Here is an 18,271-nt window from a genome sequence, read left to right on the forward strand (position 1 = left end):
GCTCTTATCATATGATGTTGTACTTATTTAGTTTATGTATTTTTCTTCTCTACTGATTTTGAGCTCATCTAGGGCTGGGCTCATATCTTATTTGTTTATTAACCTCAGTGGCAAAACTAGTGCCGATGTACATGAAGTACTCAACAAATGTGTTTGTTTTTGAGACAGGGTCTCTCTCGCTGTCACCTAGGCTGGAGTGCAGTAGCACAGTCATAGCTCACTGCAACTTCAAACTCCTGTACTTAAAGGATCCTCCTGCCTCAGCCTCCTGAACAACTCGGAGTACAGGCATGAGCCACTACATCCAACTACTTTTTTATTTTTAAAATTTTTATAGAGATGGGGTCTTGCCATGTTGCCTGGTCTGGTTTCCAGTTCCTGGGCTCAAGCAATCCTCCCACCCTTGGCTTCCCAAAGTTCTGGGATTGCAGGCCTGAGCTGCCATGGCCAGCCAGCAAATGTTTGTTAAATCAATGAACACCGAGTACAACTTGAGTTGAATACTCAAGATATATAGTGAAACTCTGACAACCTATCAGTTTGTCACTATTTATCTATCTACAAAACAAACACTGTTTTGCTTAGCTATTGTAGTTTTAGTCTCTGCATTTTTTTCCTTTGTTCATTTAGCATTGTGTTGACACCATATCACACAAAGTTAATTAGGTGTCTGCCTTTCTCACTTGTACTACACATATACCTTGAAGGTAGGTGCCATATCTTACTATCTTCAATAAAGGGGCCCAGAGGAGCTTGGAATATAGTAAAGGCTTAGTACATCCTTGTCAAAGTGAATTTAATTTCAATTGGTATGGTTAGGCTATCTGGAGTATCTCTTATCTCCAGATCTTTTTCCTTTGACAAGCCTGGTAATTTTGCTTTCAGTTTTCCTTATGCCATTTATCTTTATCCCTATAGCAATCCCAATATGTGGAATGTAGGTTGTTGGGCTAGAGATAGGAAGAAACAACTGTAGAAGGTGATACATTTTCATTTAGCTTTTCAGTTTTCCTATAGTATAAACTCTAACTAGTTTGTCCCTCAAATTAAAAAATAACAGTGGATTCTCTGTCCTTCAGATTTTAAGACAGCAATGCTAATAACATGGTATCAAAAGAAATTGTGGAGAAATAGGAACACTTTTACACCGTTGGTGGGACTGTAAACTAGTTCAACCACTGTGGAAGTCAGTGTGATGATTCCTCAGGGATCTAGAACTAGAAATACCATTTGACCCAGCCATCCCATTACTGGGTATATACCCAAAGGACTATAAATCATGCTGCTATAAAGACACATGCACACGTATGTTTGTTGCGGCACTATTCACAATAGCAAAGACTTGGAACCAACTCAAATGTCCAACAACGATAGACTGGATTAGGAAAATGTAGCACATATACACCATGGAATACTATGCAGCCATACAAAATGATGAGTTCATGTCCTTTGTAGGGACATGGATGAAACTGGAAACCATCATTCTCAGTAAACTATCGCAAGGACAAAAAACCAAACACCGCATGTTCTCACTCATAGGTGGGAATTGAACAATGAGAACTCATGGACACAGGAAGGGGAACATCACACTCCAGGGACTGTTGTGGGTTGGGGGGAGGGGGGAGGGACAGCATTAGCAGATATACCTAATGCTAAATGACGAGTTAATGGGTGCAGCAAACCAACATGGCACATGGATACATATGTAACAAAACTGCACATTGTGCACATGTACCCTAAAACCTAAAGTATAATAATAAAAAAAAAATTATTTGAAAAGATTACTATAAAATATTACACCCTACCTGTAATTGGAATCTCCCAGTATGAAAATTTCGAGAAATAAAAACACACTGAGGATGAGATTTAATCTTTGCCGTTGATGGTCTTTGCCTGCATCTCTCATCAATTGCTTTAAATTTGGAATTTTGAAATAGTTCTCTGAAAAATATTTTATAAAGAATATTATTAAACCTGAATTAGATTATAAAACAATTAAAATCATTATTTCCAATATTTATATATAAAGCTTTAAAATCAGAATAAATACATTATAGCATATTTATTTTTAAAAGCACAAGTCAATTTACATACTCCCTACTCATATGTTAGATTTCATTACAACTGTTTTATTCATAGAATATAAATTAAGCCACTTATTTTATTCATGAAATGTAAATTAAGCTATGTATGCAGGGCTATTGTTTTCAGTTTGAATATCAGCCAGGAGTCTTTATTTCTTTCTGGTTGTGAGAAAATTAATTGACTTTAATGTTAATTAGCCTTTTCATAAAATTATCCTTAATGGCGAAGGAAATTAAATAAAATGCAACTCATTGGTCAGTTTTGGTATTTAATTATATTTCCGGCAAAAAGTAAGAGGGGCTGGTGCCGTGGCTTATGCCTGTAATCCCAGCACTTTGGGAGGTCAAGACGGGCAAATCACTTGAGGTCAGGAGTTCAAGACCAGCTTGGCCAACATGGTGAAACCCTGTCTCTACTAAAAACACACACACAAAAATTAGCTGGGCATGGTAGCACACGCCTGCAATCCCAGCTACTAGGGTGGCTGAGGCAGGAGAGCTGCTTGAACTCAGGAGGTGGAGGTTGCAGTGAGCCTAGATTGCACCACTGCACTCCAGCCTGGGTGACAGAGTGAGACCCTGCCTCAAAAATAAATAAATAGGAGGAAGAAAACTGAATTGACTCACAATGGAAGAGTACCGTAATCTTTTCTTACCCATGCAACCACAAGTAAGTGAGAGAGAGAGAAAGGCTTCCTGGCCAGGGAAGCCTTTATTATTAAGGAAGGGATGATTTAACTGGGCATCTGAAGAAACAGCAGTAGTTATTAGGTAGAATGTGGTGGAAGAGGGGACATGTAAAAGTAAGTATATTTTAGACAGAGAGAATATCATACACAAAGACCTACTGGCCAGATTAGGACAATGTAACAGAAACATAGAAAGCAAGAGGGAAAGTGGGAGATGAGATTGGGGAATATGCGCGGGGGTAGACCATGTAAGCTCTTTAAAGTTTTATCTTTAATCCAAAGGCAATGAAAAGTCCTTTAAAATACAGTGAGTGTGGGGTAGAAGGGTAGTTTGGGCTAGGCGCAGTGGTTCACACTTGTAATCCCAGCACTTTGGGAGGCTGAGGAGGGCGGATCACCTAAGGTCAGGAGTTCGAGATCGACCTGGCCAACATAGCGAAACCCTGTCTCTACTAAAAATACAAAAATTAGCTGGATGTGGTGGCATGCACCTGTAGTCCCAGCTACTCAGGAGGCTGTGGCAGGAGAATTGCTTGAACCTGGGAGGCAGAGGTTGCAGCGAGCCAAGATCATACCACTGCACTCCAGCCTGGTGACCGATCAAGACTCCATTTCAAAAAAAAAAAGGGTAGGGTGACTTGATCAGATTTGCCCTTGGAGAATATCTGGTAGAAGTGTGGAGAAAAGATTAAATGAGTAAGATACTGAAGGTGGAGTCAATTTTAACTCCTTTTGCAGTAGTCTCTGTGGGGGATAATGAGAACTTGGATAGGATGGTGGCAGTGGTAAAGGAGATAATTGAGTAGATATGAGCAATATACGAAGTAAAGTAAATAGAATTTAGTGACAGTTCAAGTTTAGTGGGAGTGGGGAGATTCAAGGATGTCTTTCATTTTTATCACCAGCCCCCTAAATTGCTCCTCCCTTTCATCATCTCTTTGTCTCAGTAAATGGCTGAGCTTAACTGAGCTGAGTAAAGTATAAACTACCTATCTGCTTACGGTAAAAAGTTACGTGTCAGCATTAACTCTGCCATTTTCATCCAATCTGTCGACAAGATCTGCTGACTCTACCTGCAAACCTATCCCAGATCCAACTCCATCTTTTCATCTCCTCTACTTCCATGTGAGTGCAAGACACCGTAAACTCTCACCCGGACTCTGCAATAGTCTCCTGACTCGTCTCTCTGCTTTCACTCTTGCTCCATTAAAACTCAGGCTTCATAGAGACATAAAGATATTTTAAAAATATCTTTAAAAGTGTAAATCAGAAGTCTCATACATTGCTGGTGAGAGTGTATATACACTTCTGAAAAGTGTTTGGCCGTTTCTAATAAAGCTAATCATATGATCCAACAATTCTAGTTTTAGGTATTTACCTAAGAAAAGTGAAAGTACATGTACTTTATACGTACAAGATTTATACAAGAATGTTTATGGCAGCCATTTTCCTAAGAGCTAAAAACAAAATGACCCCAATGTCCATTAACAAAAGAATAGATAAACCAAGGTATATTCATAAAATGGAATATTACTCAATAAAACAATGAACTATGGATGGATAAATGCAATATAAATGAATCTAAAAATATTATTATTATTATTATTTTGAGACAGAGTCTTGCTCTGTTGCCCAGGCTCGAGTGCAGTGGCACAATCTCGGCTCACTGCAACCTCTGCCATCTGGGTTCAAGTGATTCTCCTGCCTCAGCCTCCCGAGTAGCTGGGATTACAGGCATGAACCACCATGCCCAATTAATTTTTGTACTTTTAGTAGAGACCGGGTTTCACTGTTCACTGGTCTCCAACTCCTGACCTCAAGAGATCTGCCCGCCTCAGCCTCCCAAAGTGTTGGGATTACAGATGTCAGCCACTGCGCCCGGCCTCCAAAATATTATGTTGAGTGAAAAAAACAGACATAAAAAGTCCATATGATCCGAGAACAGGCAAAATTAATCTGTGGTGATAGAAACCAGAATAATTCTTGCCTCTGAGGTAGGAGGTCAGGAATGATGCCTGGAAAGGAGCATGACAGAACTTTCTAGGGCAGTGAAAAGCTCTGTATCTTGATAGAGTGGTGGTTACATAGGTGTATATTTGTTGAAACTGATAGCTGTACATTTCAGATCTATGCAGTTGCTTGTATGTAAACTACACCTCAATTTTAAACAGTTATTAAAATGTAAATCAGCTGTAGAATAGTGTTTATTTACTTATTTATTTTTGAGACAGAGTCTCGCTGTGTCACCCAGGCTGGAGTGCAGTGGTGGGATCTTGGCTCACTGCAATCTCTGCCTTCAGGGTTCAAGCAATTCTCGTGTCTCAGCCTCCCAGGTAGCTAGGGTTACAGGCGCACGACACCATTCCCGGCTAATTTTTGTGTTTTTAGTAGAGACAAAGTTTTGCCATGATGGCCAGGCTGGTCTCGAACTCTTAGCCTCAAGTGATCCACCTGCCTCGGCCTCCCAAAGTGCTGGGATTACAGACGTGAGTCACCGCACCAGGCCTAGGATAGTCTTTCAAATGGAGGTAATATTACTTCTACCTCATGGGGGCTAAGTCTGAATGAGATAACATATGAAGCACTTTTAACAGTGCCTATGTAGAAAGCAGTCAGTGCTAGCTATTACGATGATGGTGCTATTCCCCTTGTTTAGAAACTGCCAATGGCACAAATAAAATCCAACTCCATGTTCTAGCCTACAAATTCTTAAGCGATCTGGCTCTTACGTGTCTCTTCAATTTCGTGATTGTTTCCCTTTCTCACTGCAGATTATTCACATTGGCCTTCTTTCTGTTTGTTAAACACGTCAAGACCATTCCTTAGGGTCTTTGTATTTGTTCTGCTTTCAGTTTAGACAGCTCTTGCACAAAGTCTTCATATGTCTGGTTCCTTCTAACTCAGATCTTAGATTAAATACAACCTACCTTAGTACACACACATCCTGACTATTTGTTCATTGTCTGTCCCCTGCTAGTGGCATTGCAAATATATGAAACAGAAACTTTTTTAACTTGTTCACAGTTGTAACCTCAATACCTAGAACAATGGCAAGCACCTAATAAATATTTGTTGGAAGAATGAATAAGTGAATAATTTCTAGGTTTCTGACTTCTGAATGTAGATGGGTAGTGTGTATTCATTTGCAACGAGGAACACTGGAAGACTGTGTGGGAAGATTATGTTACAATTTATATATTTTAAACATTAGACAATGCAAACACTGAATTTATGTATGTATGTATGTATGCATTTTTGAGGTGGAGTTTCACTCTTTTCACCCAGGCTGGAGTGCAATGGCACAATCTCGGCTCACTGCAACCTCTGCCTCCTGGGTTCAAGCGATTCTCCTGTCTTAGCCTCCCGAGCAGCTGGGACTACAGGTGTGTGCCACGACACCTGGCTAACTTTGTTTATCGTTAGTAGAGAGAGGGTTTCACCATTTTGGCCAGGCTAGTCTCAAACTCCTGACCCCAGGTGATCCGCCCGCCTTGGCCTCCCAAAGTGCTGGGATTACAGGTGTGAGCCACGGCACCCGGCCTGAAATGATTTAATAATTAGAAACAGCAAATTTTACAGTTGAAAGGAATTAAGGTGTCAAATCATCTTTTTTCTGTTTCTGGCAAAAGACTACTTTCAGACCATACCAGGGCATTCTGTCAGCTTTTTTCTCAAATATCTCCTAAAGAAAATGTTTCTTTCCTTTTCTGTAATGTTTTCAATCTCTAAAATTGGGAGTCAATTTTTAAAAACGTTTTCACCTTCCATTACAATCAAACCTATGTCTTCTAGAAAATAAAGGCCGGGTGTGGTGGCTCATGCCTGTAATCCCAGCACTTTGGGAGGCTGAGGCGGGCGAATCGTCTGAGGTCAGGAGTTCGAGACCAGCCTGGCCAACATGGTGAAACTCCGTCTCTACTAAAAATACAAAAACAGGCGGGCATCGTGGCGTGAGCCTGTAATCCCAGCTACTTGGGAGGCTGAGGCAGGAGAATCGTGTGAACCCAGGAGGTGGAGTTTGCAGTGAGCCAAGATCACGCCACTGCACTGCAGCCTGGGCGACAGAGCAAGACTCTGTCTCAAAAAAAGAAAAAAAAAAGAAAAGAAAGTAGGTCTTGTTATCCTTCAAAATTTTAATGCATGAACATTCCTATCACCAGTACTTCTTTTTTGAGGCTATTTAAAAAATGTAAAGCCTTCCGTCCCCAACCAAAGGGTCTATAACCAAATCCCAAACTACACAACCAATACTATCATAGTTATTTAAGTTTACTTTCATTTGAAAAAGTCCTTTATTGAATTTTTAAAAGAAAAAAAGGTTAAAGAAATATTCGAATAATCCTTACCTTCGTTTGCAAATCAGGAACCACAAAGCTGATGCCAAAGCAAAGAAACCAATTCCCAAAGTGACAGCACCAGCAGCCAGAAAATAGGTCAAGTAATTAAAAAAACCTATACAAACAAATTACAAAAGATTATTTCATGCATGTGTTTTTATTCTCTAGGTAAAACTGAATGATAAACTTCAAATGATATAGCATGTTGTAGTGTTAAGACATTAACCAGGAGATTGGGAGATGGGAATTCTAGTCCCATGCAATTCTAATAAACTCCAAGACCCTGGATTAGAGAATTACACATGGCCTCCTGATGATTATGGCCCAGGGCACATTTCTTTGACGATGCCAATATTTGAAACCTAGGTTTCGTTTGTGTTTGTACAGCTGCCACCACCTTGTTATCTGTTTTTCTTCCTTCTCAGTCTAGCTTTTTTTTTTTTCTTTTTTCTCCAGTATCATTCCTGGCAGGCCTCCAATATAAGACTTTTTAAGATTTTCATTTTAAGATTTGTGTTATCAATCTCTATAAGGAGGCAGATAAGAGTAATAAAGTAACAAATATGAGGAATTTTTAAGATCTTAGAAATCTTTACAAGTTTGATCTAAAAGGTAAAATGAGGATGGGCGTGGCGGCTCATGCCTGTAATCCCAACACTTTGGGAGACTGAGGCGGAAGGATCTTGAAGACAGGAGTTGGATACCAGCCCGGCCATAGAGTGAAATACTATCTCTACAAAAAGTTAAAAAACAATTAACCAGGGGCGGGGCGCCGTGGCTCACGCCTGTAATCCCAGCACTTTGGGAGCCTGAGACGGGCGGAGTGCCTGAGGTCAGGAGTTCGAGACCAGCCTGGCCAACATAGTGAAACCCTGTCTCTACTAAAAATACAGAAATTAGCCGCGCATGCTGGTACATGCCTGTAGTCCCAGCTACTCGGGAGGCTGAGGCAGAAGAATCACTGGAACCTGGGAGGTGGAAGTTGTAGTAAACCAAGATAGCACCACTGCACTCGAGCCTGAGACTCCGTCTCAAAAAAAAATTAACCAGGTGTGATGGCATTTGCCTGTTAGTCCCAGCTACTCGGAAGGCTGAGGTGGGAGGATTGCTTGAGCCCAGGAGTTTGAGGTTACGGTGAACTAAAATTGCTCCACTGCACTCTAGCCTGGGCAACAAAGCAAAACCTGTCTCTCAAAAAAAAAAAAAAAAAAAAAAAAAAAGAGGAAAGAAAGCTAAATGAAAGCAATATAAAGTAAAAGTATATCACCAATTTTATAATTGGAAAAGCCTATAGGAATTATACGGTATTACCCTTTATTTTACAGATGGTAAAACTGAGGTCCACGAAAGAAAAGTAATAAACTAAGGTTATGCAGCAAATTAAAGCCAGACCTCTGGTTTTTTTTTTTTTCCTATTATCCTATCCCTGCTACAAATTATCATAATTCTGGTATGTATTAAAAATAATTAGGAATGAAGAAGGCATGGGGTAATTATAGGTTGGTCAAGTCTTCCTTAAGATTCTGAAAGCTGCATAAAGTAAACCGTAGAAAGCTTTCAAAAAACAAAAGAAGGAAAGAAAGCTTTCTGTTTCTTGTGTTTTTTTGTTTTGTTTTGAGCGAGACGCTCTGTCACCCAGGCTGGAGTACAGTGGTGAGATCTTGGCTCACTGCAACCTCCGACTCCCGGGTTCAAGTGATTCTCCTGCCTCACCCTCCCAAGTAGCTGGGACTACAGGCGCACACCACCACGCCTGGCTAATTTTTGTATTTTTAGTAGACACGGGGTTTTACCATGTTGGCCAGGCTTGTCTCTAACTCCTTGACCTCAAGTGATTCACCCACCTCAGCCTCCCACAGGGCTGGGATTACAGGCGTAAGCCATCGCGCCCAGCTGAGAAAGAAAGCTTTCATAGGCGGCTTTATAGAACTTGAACCTTAAGACAACTGAGGAGTATATTATTTTGGGAAAAGATTGAGTATAAAACTAATTGAAGATCTTTGTGTGAATATATTATCAAGTTCCACTAAGAATATGACATGATAAAGACTTTTGTCGTTTCCCTATTTTTATTGTTTCCTAAGTAATTTCCAGCTTCAAGATAGTGCCTGTCAAATCTTAGTTTTCTTTGAGATCAGAAATGTCTACATTCAGGAATTAATTAGTGGTACAAAAATGTTATATAAGATTATTTCTCAAAGTGATACTTTTAACATAAAAACTCCAAATGCCCCAAATTAGGAAATCAATTAAATAAGTTATAATGATGCTATATATGAAAAATACATCTAACATTTATACTGCAAATACTATATGCCAGGCACTATTCAAAGTGCTTTATAAACATTAACTTATTTACTTCTCCAAATTCTATAAGTTAAATACTATGATTTCTGCACTTTACATATGAGAAAACAGATGAGGCAAATTGAGGCCAAACAGCTTTCTCAAAAGAATAGAGCGAGACTCCGCCTCAAAAAAAAAAAAAAAAAAAAAAAAAAAAAAAAAAAAAAAGAATAGAACTGGTAAGTGGGGGAATAGTAGTAATTTAAATGTTGCTAAGGGACTTTATCATCTAGATTGGGTAAGGAATAGAGGCAGTGAATATCTTTAGATTTTTTTTTTTTTAGAAAAACAGTTAAGTATAGATGTTAAAAATTTAGGGTAACCAAAGCAATCTACAGATTCAATACAATCACTATCAAAATAACAATGAAATTCTTCACAGAAATAGGAAAAAATTCTAAAATGTGTACAAAACCACAAAACACCCTGAATAGCCAAAGCAATCCTGAGGGTAAAAAGAAGTTGGAGGTATCACACTATCTGACTTCAAAATATACTACAATGCTGGTTATTATACAATGCTATAATAACCAAAACAGCATAGCATTGGCATAAAAAACAGCAGCATAGGCCAATGGAACAGGATAGAGAACCCAGAAATAAATCTACATGTCTACAGACAACTGATTTTTGCCAAAGTGCCAGGAACACTCACCGGAGAAAGAACAACCTCTTGCGGGGAAAACTGGCTATCCATCTGCAGAAGACCCTTATCTCTCACCATACACAAAAATCAACTCAAAATGGATTAAAGACTTAAATGTAAGAGCCCAAACTATAAAACAACTAGAAAAAAAAATAGGAGAAATGCTTCAGGACATTGGTTTGAGAAAAGATTTTATGAATAAGACCTCAAAAGCACAAGTAACAAAAGCAAAAATAGATAAATGAGATTATATCAAACTAAAAAGCTTCTGCACAGCGAAGGAAACAATCAACAAAGCAAAGAGACAACTTGTAGAATGGCAGAAAATATTTGCAAACTATTCGTCTGACAAGGGATTAATATTTAAAATATACAAGGAACTCAACTCAGCATTAAAGAAACATAATCTGATTAAAAATGGGAAGATGATCTGAATAGACATTTCTCAACGGATGTACAAATGACCAACAGGTATATGAAAAAATGTTCAGCACCACTATCATCAGGGAAATGCAAATCAAAACCACAATGAGATATTATCTTACCCTAGTTAGAATGGCTATTATCAAAAAGACAAAAAATAACAAATGCTGGCAAGGATGCAGAGAAAGGGGAACACTTATAGACTATTGGTGAGAATGCAAAATAGTACAGCCATTATGAAAAACAATATGGAGTTTTCTCAAAAACCTAAAAATAAAACTACCACGTGATTCAGCAATTCCACTTCCGCGTATATATTCAAAGGAAAGGAAAGGAAATCAGTATAACAAAGTGACATCTGTACCCCTGTATTTGTTGCAGCATTATTCACGATAGACAAGATATGGAATCAATCTAGGTGTCCATCAATAAATGAATGAATAAAGAAAAGGTGGTATATATACACAATGTAATATTATTCAGTCCTAAAAACAAATGAAACATTTGCAGCAACATGGATGGGACTGGAAGTCATAAGTAAAATAAGCCAGGAACAGAAAGACAAAAATTGTATGTTCTCATTCATATGTGGGAGCTTAAAAAGGGGATCTCATGAAGAAGACAGTAAAATGGTGGTTATCAGAGACTGGGAAGGGAGTGGGGGAGGGGAGGATGATGAGAAATTGGTTAATGGGTACAAACATACAGTTAGAGGGAATATGTTCTCTAATGTTTGATGGCAGAGCAGGGTGACAACAGTTAACAATAATGTATTATATATTTCAAAATAGCTAGAAGATAAGAATTGTAATGTTCTAAATACAAAGATAAATGTGTGAGGTGAGGGATAGCCCAATAACCCTGGTTTGAGTATTACACATTGTTCACATGTATCAAAATATCACACTGTACCCCATAAATGTGCACAATTATGTCAATTATAAAAAACAACCAAAATTTTAAGAGTATCATAAAAGAGAATCTAGATGGCCAATAAACACGTAAAAATGTTATTAATCATTAAGGAAGTGAAATTAAACCACAATGAGATACTATGACCACTATATACAGTGGTAAAATGAAAAAGAAAATATGAAGTACTGGCAAGGAGGCAGAGTAGCCTGAACTCTCATTCACTGGTGGTGAGAATGTAATTTGGTAAAATACTTTAAAAAACTGTTTAGCATTATTATGAAAGCTGAACACATGCATACTTATGATCCAGCAATTCAACTCTTAGACAAATACCCAACTGAGGAGCATACGTGTGTTCACAAAAACATGTACTAAAATATTTACAGGAGCACTACTTGACATGGCCCACAAATTGGAAACTGTCCAAATGCCAATTAATAGTTGAATGGGTAAATTTAAAAGTTGAATTAATTAAAGAAAACAAAATATTTACAGCAATGAGAAAGAATAAGCTACAACTATGCACAACATAATGGATAAATTTTATAAACGTAATGCTGAGCAAAAGAAGGCAGACAAAAAGTTCAAACACCGACATCGGGGGAGTTCTGGGATGTTGGGAATGTTCTGTTTCTTGATCTGGGTGTTGCTTCTATAGGTCTGTTGACTGAAACTTCATCAAACTTACCACTTATGACTTATCGATAAACTAGATCTATATGTGTCAGTATGAATAAAACTGAAAAAATAATATAAAAAAGCAAGATCTACAAATGTATATTCAATGATTCCAATTATGTACTGATTTCACTTATGCACATTTAAAGAAAACATAAAATACTATTTTTAACAATTAAATATTTAAAAAGTATTAAAGTACACCAAATTTTAGTATTAGTTGTCTTTCGGTGGGGAAAGCAGTGGATGGTACTGTGGACAGAACACAAACTTAGACTTCATCTATAATATTTCATTGGTTTTTCTTTTCTTAAACACTTTTTTAGACTAGCCAAGTGCAGTAGTGATGAGAGAAGAAAGAACTGAACAAGGAGTTTGATCTGCAACTGACTGTGCACAATCAATTAAGACTCACTACCTTCGGAGCAGCCTTTTATGGAGTGGCGGGTAAATAGGGGGGTCTCTCTATATCGCCCAGGCTGGTCTTGAACTCCTGGCCTCAAGTGATCCTTCCATCTCAGCTTCCTGAGTAGCTGAGATTACAGGCATGAGCCACCATGCCCAATATTTCATTTCTTTAAAAAAATTACAGATCTGGCCCAGGCGCGGTGGCTCACGCCTGTAATCCCAGCATTTTGGGAGACTGAGGTGGGCGGATCATGAGGTCAGGAGATCAAAACCATCCTGGTCAACATGGTGAAACCCCGTCTCTACTAAAAATACAAAAAATTAGCTGAGCATGGTGGCATGTGCCTGTAATCCCAGCTACTCGGGAGGCTGAGGCAGGAGAATCACTTGAACCAGGGAGTTGGAGGTTGCAGTGAGCTGAGATTGCACCACTGCACTCCAGCCTGGCGAGAGAGCAAGACTCTGTCTCAAAAAAAAAAAAATTACAGATCTGAAGCTTAGCTGAACAAAAAAATGTTCATTTATGAGGAGATTACATGGGTGTTTACTATTCTTTTTCCTTTTCCTTTTTCTGCTTTTCTCCAATATGTATTGGAGACAAGGCCTGACTCTGTTGCTCAGGCTGGAATGCAGTGGCACAATCATAGCTCACTATAGCTTTGGGCTCCTGGGGCTCAAGCGATCCTCTGATCCTCCTGCCTTGGCCTCCCAAGTAACTAGGACTACAGGTACATGCCACCATTCCTGGCTAATCTTTTTAATTTTTTGAGACAGAGTCTCACTTTTTTGCCAAGGCTGATTTCTTTTTCTCAAATATTTAAAAAATATAGACATAATATAATCTCAATTTTGTTAAAAAAAAAAAAAAAGAGAGGGAGAGAGATAGCAAAAACTATTTGTATAAAGAAAATAATCAACATTGGTTATTCCTGGGGTAAGGGCTTATAGGTACAATTTTCACTCTAGACCTTTATATCAAATTTGCTACCATGAATATCTTAGAAAAATCAGAAAAAAAATTTTTTAATGCTTCATATATAATTCCTGACTCATCTATTTAGATATTACAAGTCTCCTTGTAGCACCTTCTATATTTTTATCACTGTGTTTATATCCCACTTAGCTTTCACCTCTGAGAATCTCTGCCCTCCTACCTTTCCTCTCCTTAAAAATTCTCTATTAGGACAGAAAATAAGTGTGATTAGTACACCATTCCGGCCCCTGGTTTAAATGAATCATTTACCTCTCAGGGGAATTTCAATGAGATCTAAAGAACATGAAAGTTTCCAAAACATTTTACCATGGGAAAGAAAAATTACATATTTGCTAATACCTTCAACGAGTGTCGCTTTCTGTCCAAATCAATTTGTAAAATGAGAAGGCTTGACTGTGTGATCACTAAGTTCTGCTCCTACTCTAAAGGTTTAGTCAATATATATCATAAAGTCACATTATATACAAAGATAGTATTTTTACTTTTTTGACTCCACTCTTAAGTATCCTATCTAAAGTAACTCCCCACTTTCAGTAGTCACTCTATCACTCTATTTCTTTGTCTTTAATAATAATCATTAATAATATTCTTTATTTATTGGTTTATTGTCTGTTGTCTGTCTTCTTAGAACCACTATAGTATTCTCAGAGTTTAGAATAATGACTGGTTGCTCAATAAATGATTAAATATTCAATGGATAATGATAGATGCCAGTATTAAAACATGGATAAGATAAGGTTCTTTCTCTCAAGAAGTATGCTGCTTAGTAGGAAGGACACACATATTTTTTAAGTTCAATTTAAAAGTATTATGGGTGTTATAATGGAAGAATAATAGGAAGAATAATACAAAATAAAGACATAGGAAGATCTATAGAAAGATAGGAGAAAGTTTTTTTTTAAGGCTGCATAGTTAAACATTGCCTGATAATCTTCTATTGCCAATTACTAGTCAAGAATTGGTGATTCGAAGATAAGTAACAGGTGGGGCATGGTGGCTTACACCAGTAATCCCAGCACTTTGGGAGGCCGAGGCAGGCGGATCATCTGAGGTGATGAGTTCGAGACCAGCCTGGCCAACATGGTGAAACCCCTTCTCTACTAAAAACAAAACAAAACAAAAAACTAGCCAGACGTCATGGCGCACATGTGTAATCCCAGGTACTTAGCAGGCTGAGACAGGAGAATAGCTTGAACCCAAGAGGCGGAGGTTGCAGTGAGCTGAGATTGCACCTCCAGCCTGGGTGACAGAGCAAGACTCCATCTCAAAAAAAAAAAAAAAAAAGGAGAAGAAAAGTAACACATGATTATGGAGCATACAATCTAGAAGGGGGCAAGTCATTTAAACATATATGTTCCTTAAAATGTCCTGAGTGCTAAGAGAATAACCTGTTTACAGTGGTATAACAACAGAGGCAGTTTGGCCCAATGCAAAAACAGTTTTCTAGAAATGACACTTAAGCCGAATCTTAAGATTTAGACTGTAAGAAATAGTGTAGCCAAAGGGATTAAGTCTTAAGCCTGATTATGACTTTTCCACATGAAAATAAATAAAACTGTCTCACTACAGCACCCTCCAGCTTACAGTTGGCCCTTTTCTTACCACTTATAGCCAAACTTCTTAAAATAAAAATTTCTACTTCCATGCAACTTCTATTTCCACAGTGATTAATAACTTCATTAACACAAAATCCAAAGGTCACTACTGATTTTTCTCCCTCTCTTGCCTTAATGTCTGTAACTTAAATTCACTTGGTTTTCCTCCCAACTCTATGTCTATAATTGCATTTGTAGGTTCTTCTTCCTCAGCCTGTCTATATTCACATATTTATATATTTATGTGTTACATATTTATATGTTATAGACCTATATATTAAATCAGAAGTACTAAGTATTTGTACCAGGAGTATTTTCAGATTTTTTTTGCAATGCTTCCAGAGCTATAAGTCCTGCTTTTATTTTTGAGTATTAACAAAATACTTGTTTATTTTGCTCTTCTTGAGTTTTGCCAGATTTCATTCTTAGGTTTATGCTGTATATAAGTGGTTTAGTCCAATCAACAAATATCTGTTGAACAGCAAATATGTGTGAAACATTGCATGGGGGACCTAAGGGGGATAAAAATCTGTTTAAAATAAGAATAATCCTTACTCTGAGGTTTAAAAATCTGTAATGAAATATATGCAGGGCTGATATGCAGCCAGTATGTAAAGTGGACCATATTGATTGTTTATAGTTGGTGTCTGCTTTGATCTGATATAAGCCTAACTGGATCTGTGAACTTTGAAAAGCTACTTATTATATTGGGTGGATCTTAATGTTCTCACTTGAAAAATGAGAATCATACTATCTCACAGAATTACAGCAAGGAATAAATAAGATAATATTATAAGAAATTAATAACATAATGGCTGGGTGCAGTGGCTCATGCCTGTAATCCCAGCAGTTTGGGAGGCCAAGGCAGGCAGATCACCTGAGGTCAGGAATTCAAGACCAGCATGGCCAACATAGTGAAACCCCATCTCTACTAAAAATACACAAGATTAACCAGGCATGATGGCGTGCACCTGATAGTGCCCAGTTAGCGGGGCAGCTGAGGCAGGAGAATTGCTTGAACCCAGGAGGCAGAGGATGCAGTGAGCCGAGAGTTGTGCCACTGCACTCCAGCCTGGGTGACCGAGTGAAACTCAGTCTCAAAAAAAAGGAAAACATCTGAAACTTAACATGCATATAATATCAGGCCATAAAGCAAGACTCAACAAGTTTTTGTTTGTTTCGTGGTTTTTGGGTTTTTTTTTTTTTTTGAGACAAGATCTCACTCTGTTGCCCAGGCTGGAGTGCAGTGGCATGATCATAGCTCATTGTAGTCTCAAAGTCCTGGGCCCAACTGATCCTCCCACCTCAGCCTCCTAAGTATCTAGGACTACACGTGTGCCACCATCACTGTCTAATTTTTAAAGTTTTTGTAGCGATAGAATCTCTCTATGTTGCCCAGGTTCGTCTTGAGCTCCTGGCCTCAAGGGATCCTCCCACCTCGGCCTCTCAAAGTGCTGGGATTTCAAGTGTGAGCCACTGTACCTGGCCAAGACTCAACAAGTTTTATAAAATCATTATTATATATACCATGTTCTCTGACAATAATGCAATTAATCTCTACATTAATAACCTAAAATATACCCTAAGAAAAGCTCCTGTGCTTGGGGAAATTTAAAATCACATTGTAAATAACTCATTAATTAAAGAAGAAATCAGCGGAACCTAGAAAATACATAGGACCAGATAATAATGAAAATACTATGCATAAATACTCATAGGAACACAGCTGGAGCCAAATTTAAGGAAAATATATGGCCCTAAGTGCATATATTAGAAAAGAAGTTTGAAAACTAGTGAGCTTAGCATACAAATTACAAGTTGAAAAAGATCAGCAAAATAAACCCAAAGAAAGTAGAGGAAGAAAATAATAAAGAACAGAAATTAATGAAATAAAATTTATGATTCTTGGTAAAGACTAATAAAATGGACAAATCTCTAGTAAGATTAACCAAATGAAAAAAATAGAAGGCATAAATAAATAATATTAAAAATGAAGAAAACATAATCACAGAGCAGAGGTTAAAATAAATACTTTCAATGAATTTATGCTAATATATTTTAAAACTTATACAAAATAATATATACCTAAAAAGTAACTTACAAAAAGTGACTCAAGAAGTAATAGAAAACATATATGAACAGTATCCATTAAATTGAATCAGTAGTTACAAAATTTCCCCCAAAGAAAATAGAAAGCCCCAATAACTTTACAATTTCTACTGTATACCCATGATTCAAGTATTTCTTATCTTATACAAGCTCTTCCAGAGAATAGAAAGAGATTTCTGGTTGTTCATCTAAATATATTTTCCTCTTCTTCCCAGGCAAAAAGCTAGACTACATGACCCAGCTTCTCATACCTTTAGGTGAAGCCATATGACTGAGTTCTAACCAATAGAATTTGAGTGGAAGTGATGTCATAAAAACATTCCAGGCAATTTTCTTTATGATCTTTCTCCCTTTGGGCTGATGGGGGTGGAGATGATCCCCAGGGAAACCTTGGTAGCCACGTATCGATGTTACCACCATCAATCAACTGGATCTAGTTGACATTTATATAACATTCAACTCAATGAGAGCAAAATGCATATCCTTTCCAAGTACACGATACATTATCTAATACAGAGAAATCATTGAAAACTACCATAACTGCTAAATAACACATTTCTAAATAATCATTACTCTAAAGAGGAAGTCTCAAAGGAAAATAAAAAGATATTTTCAACAAATAAAATGAAAACACAGTATATCAGGATTTACAGCATGCCACTAAAGCAGTACTTATGGGATATAATCTACCATTTTTTTCAAAAAAGGGCAACCTTTTAGCTTTCTGAAATTATAGATCCATTACTATACTATATATTTCATCATAAATTTATTTGACTTTTTATTCTTGATGAACTATAAATGTACATTCCGTAATCTAATCGCTTATGTGAGTAGTCAGGTAGGCTATGGAACATTTTTTGGTTAATTCTGCTTTGCTTTTTTTTTTTTTTTTTGAGATGAAGTCTTGCTCTTGTCACCCAGGCTGGAGTGCAGTGGCATGATCTTGGCTCACTGCAACCTCCGCCTCCCAGGTTCCACTGATTCTTCTGCCTCAGCCTCCCAAGTAGCTGGGATTACAGGCACCCACCACCATACCCAGCTAAT

The 18,271-nt window shown here is 37.7% G+C and overlaps 1 protein-coding gene across 2 annotated transcripts in view; it reads right to left on the bottom strand.

The window, feature by feature from the left end:
* Positions 1-17,390, bottom strand: part of C12H1orf185 (chromosome 12 C1orf185 homolog) — a 46,371-nt gene extending 28,981 nt beyond the window's left edge. For both annotated transcript variants that reach the window (XM_063627565.1, XM_063627566.1), the window contains exons 1-3: positions 17,343-17,390; positions 7,120-7,225; positions 1,806-1,941 (exon numbers count right to left, since the gene is read on the bottom strand). In XM_063627565.1, coding sequence (XP_063483635.1) covers positions 1,806-1,941; positions 7,120-7,225; positions 17,343-17,346 — 246 coding nt within the window. In that variant the 5' untranslated portion in view covers positions 17,347-17,390. The remainder of the gene's footprint in view (positions 1-1,805; positions 1,942-7,119; positions 7,226-17,342) is intronic.
* Between the last annotated feature and the right edge of the window lie 881 nt (positions 17,391-18,271).

The sequence above is a fragment of the Symphalangus syndactylus genome, chromosome 12, assembly GCF_028878055.3.
Source record: "Symphalangus syndactylus isolate Jambi chromosome 12, NHGRI_mSymSyn1-v2.1_pri, whole genome shotgun sequence".
NCBI classification, from domain to species: Eukaryota; Metazoa; Chordata; class Mammalia; order Primates; family Hylobatidae; genus Symphalangus; species Symphalangus syndactylus.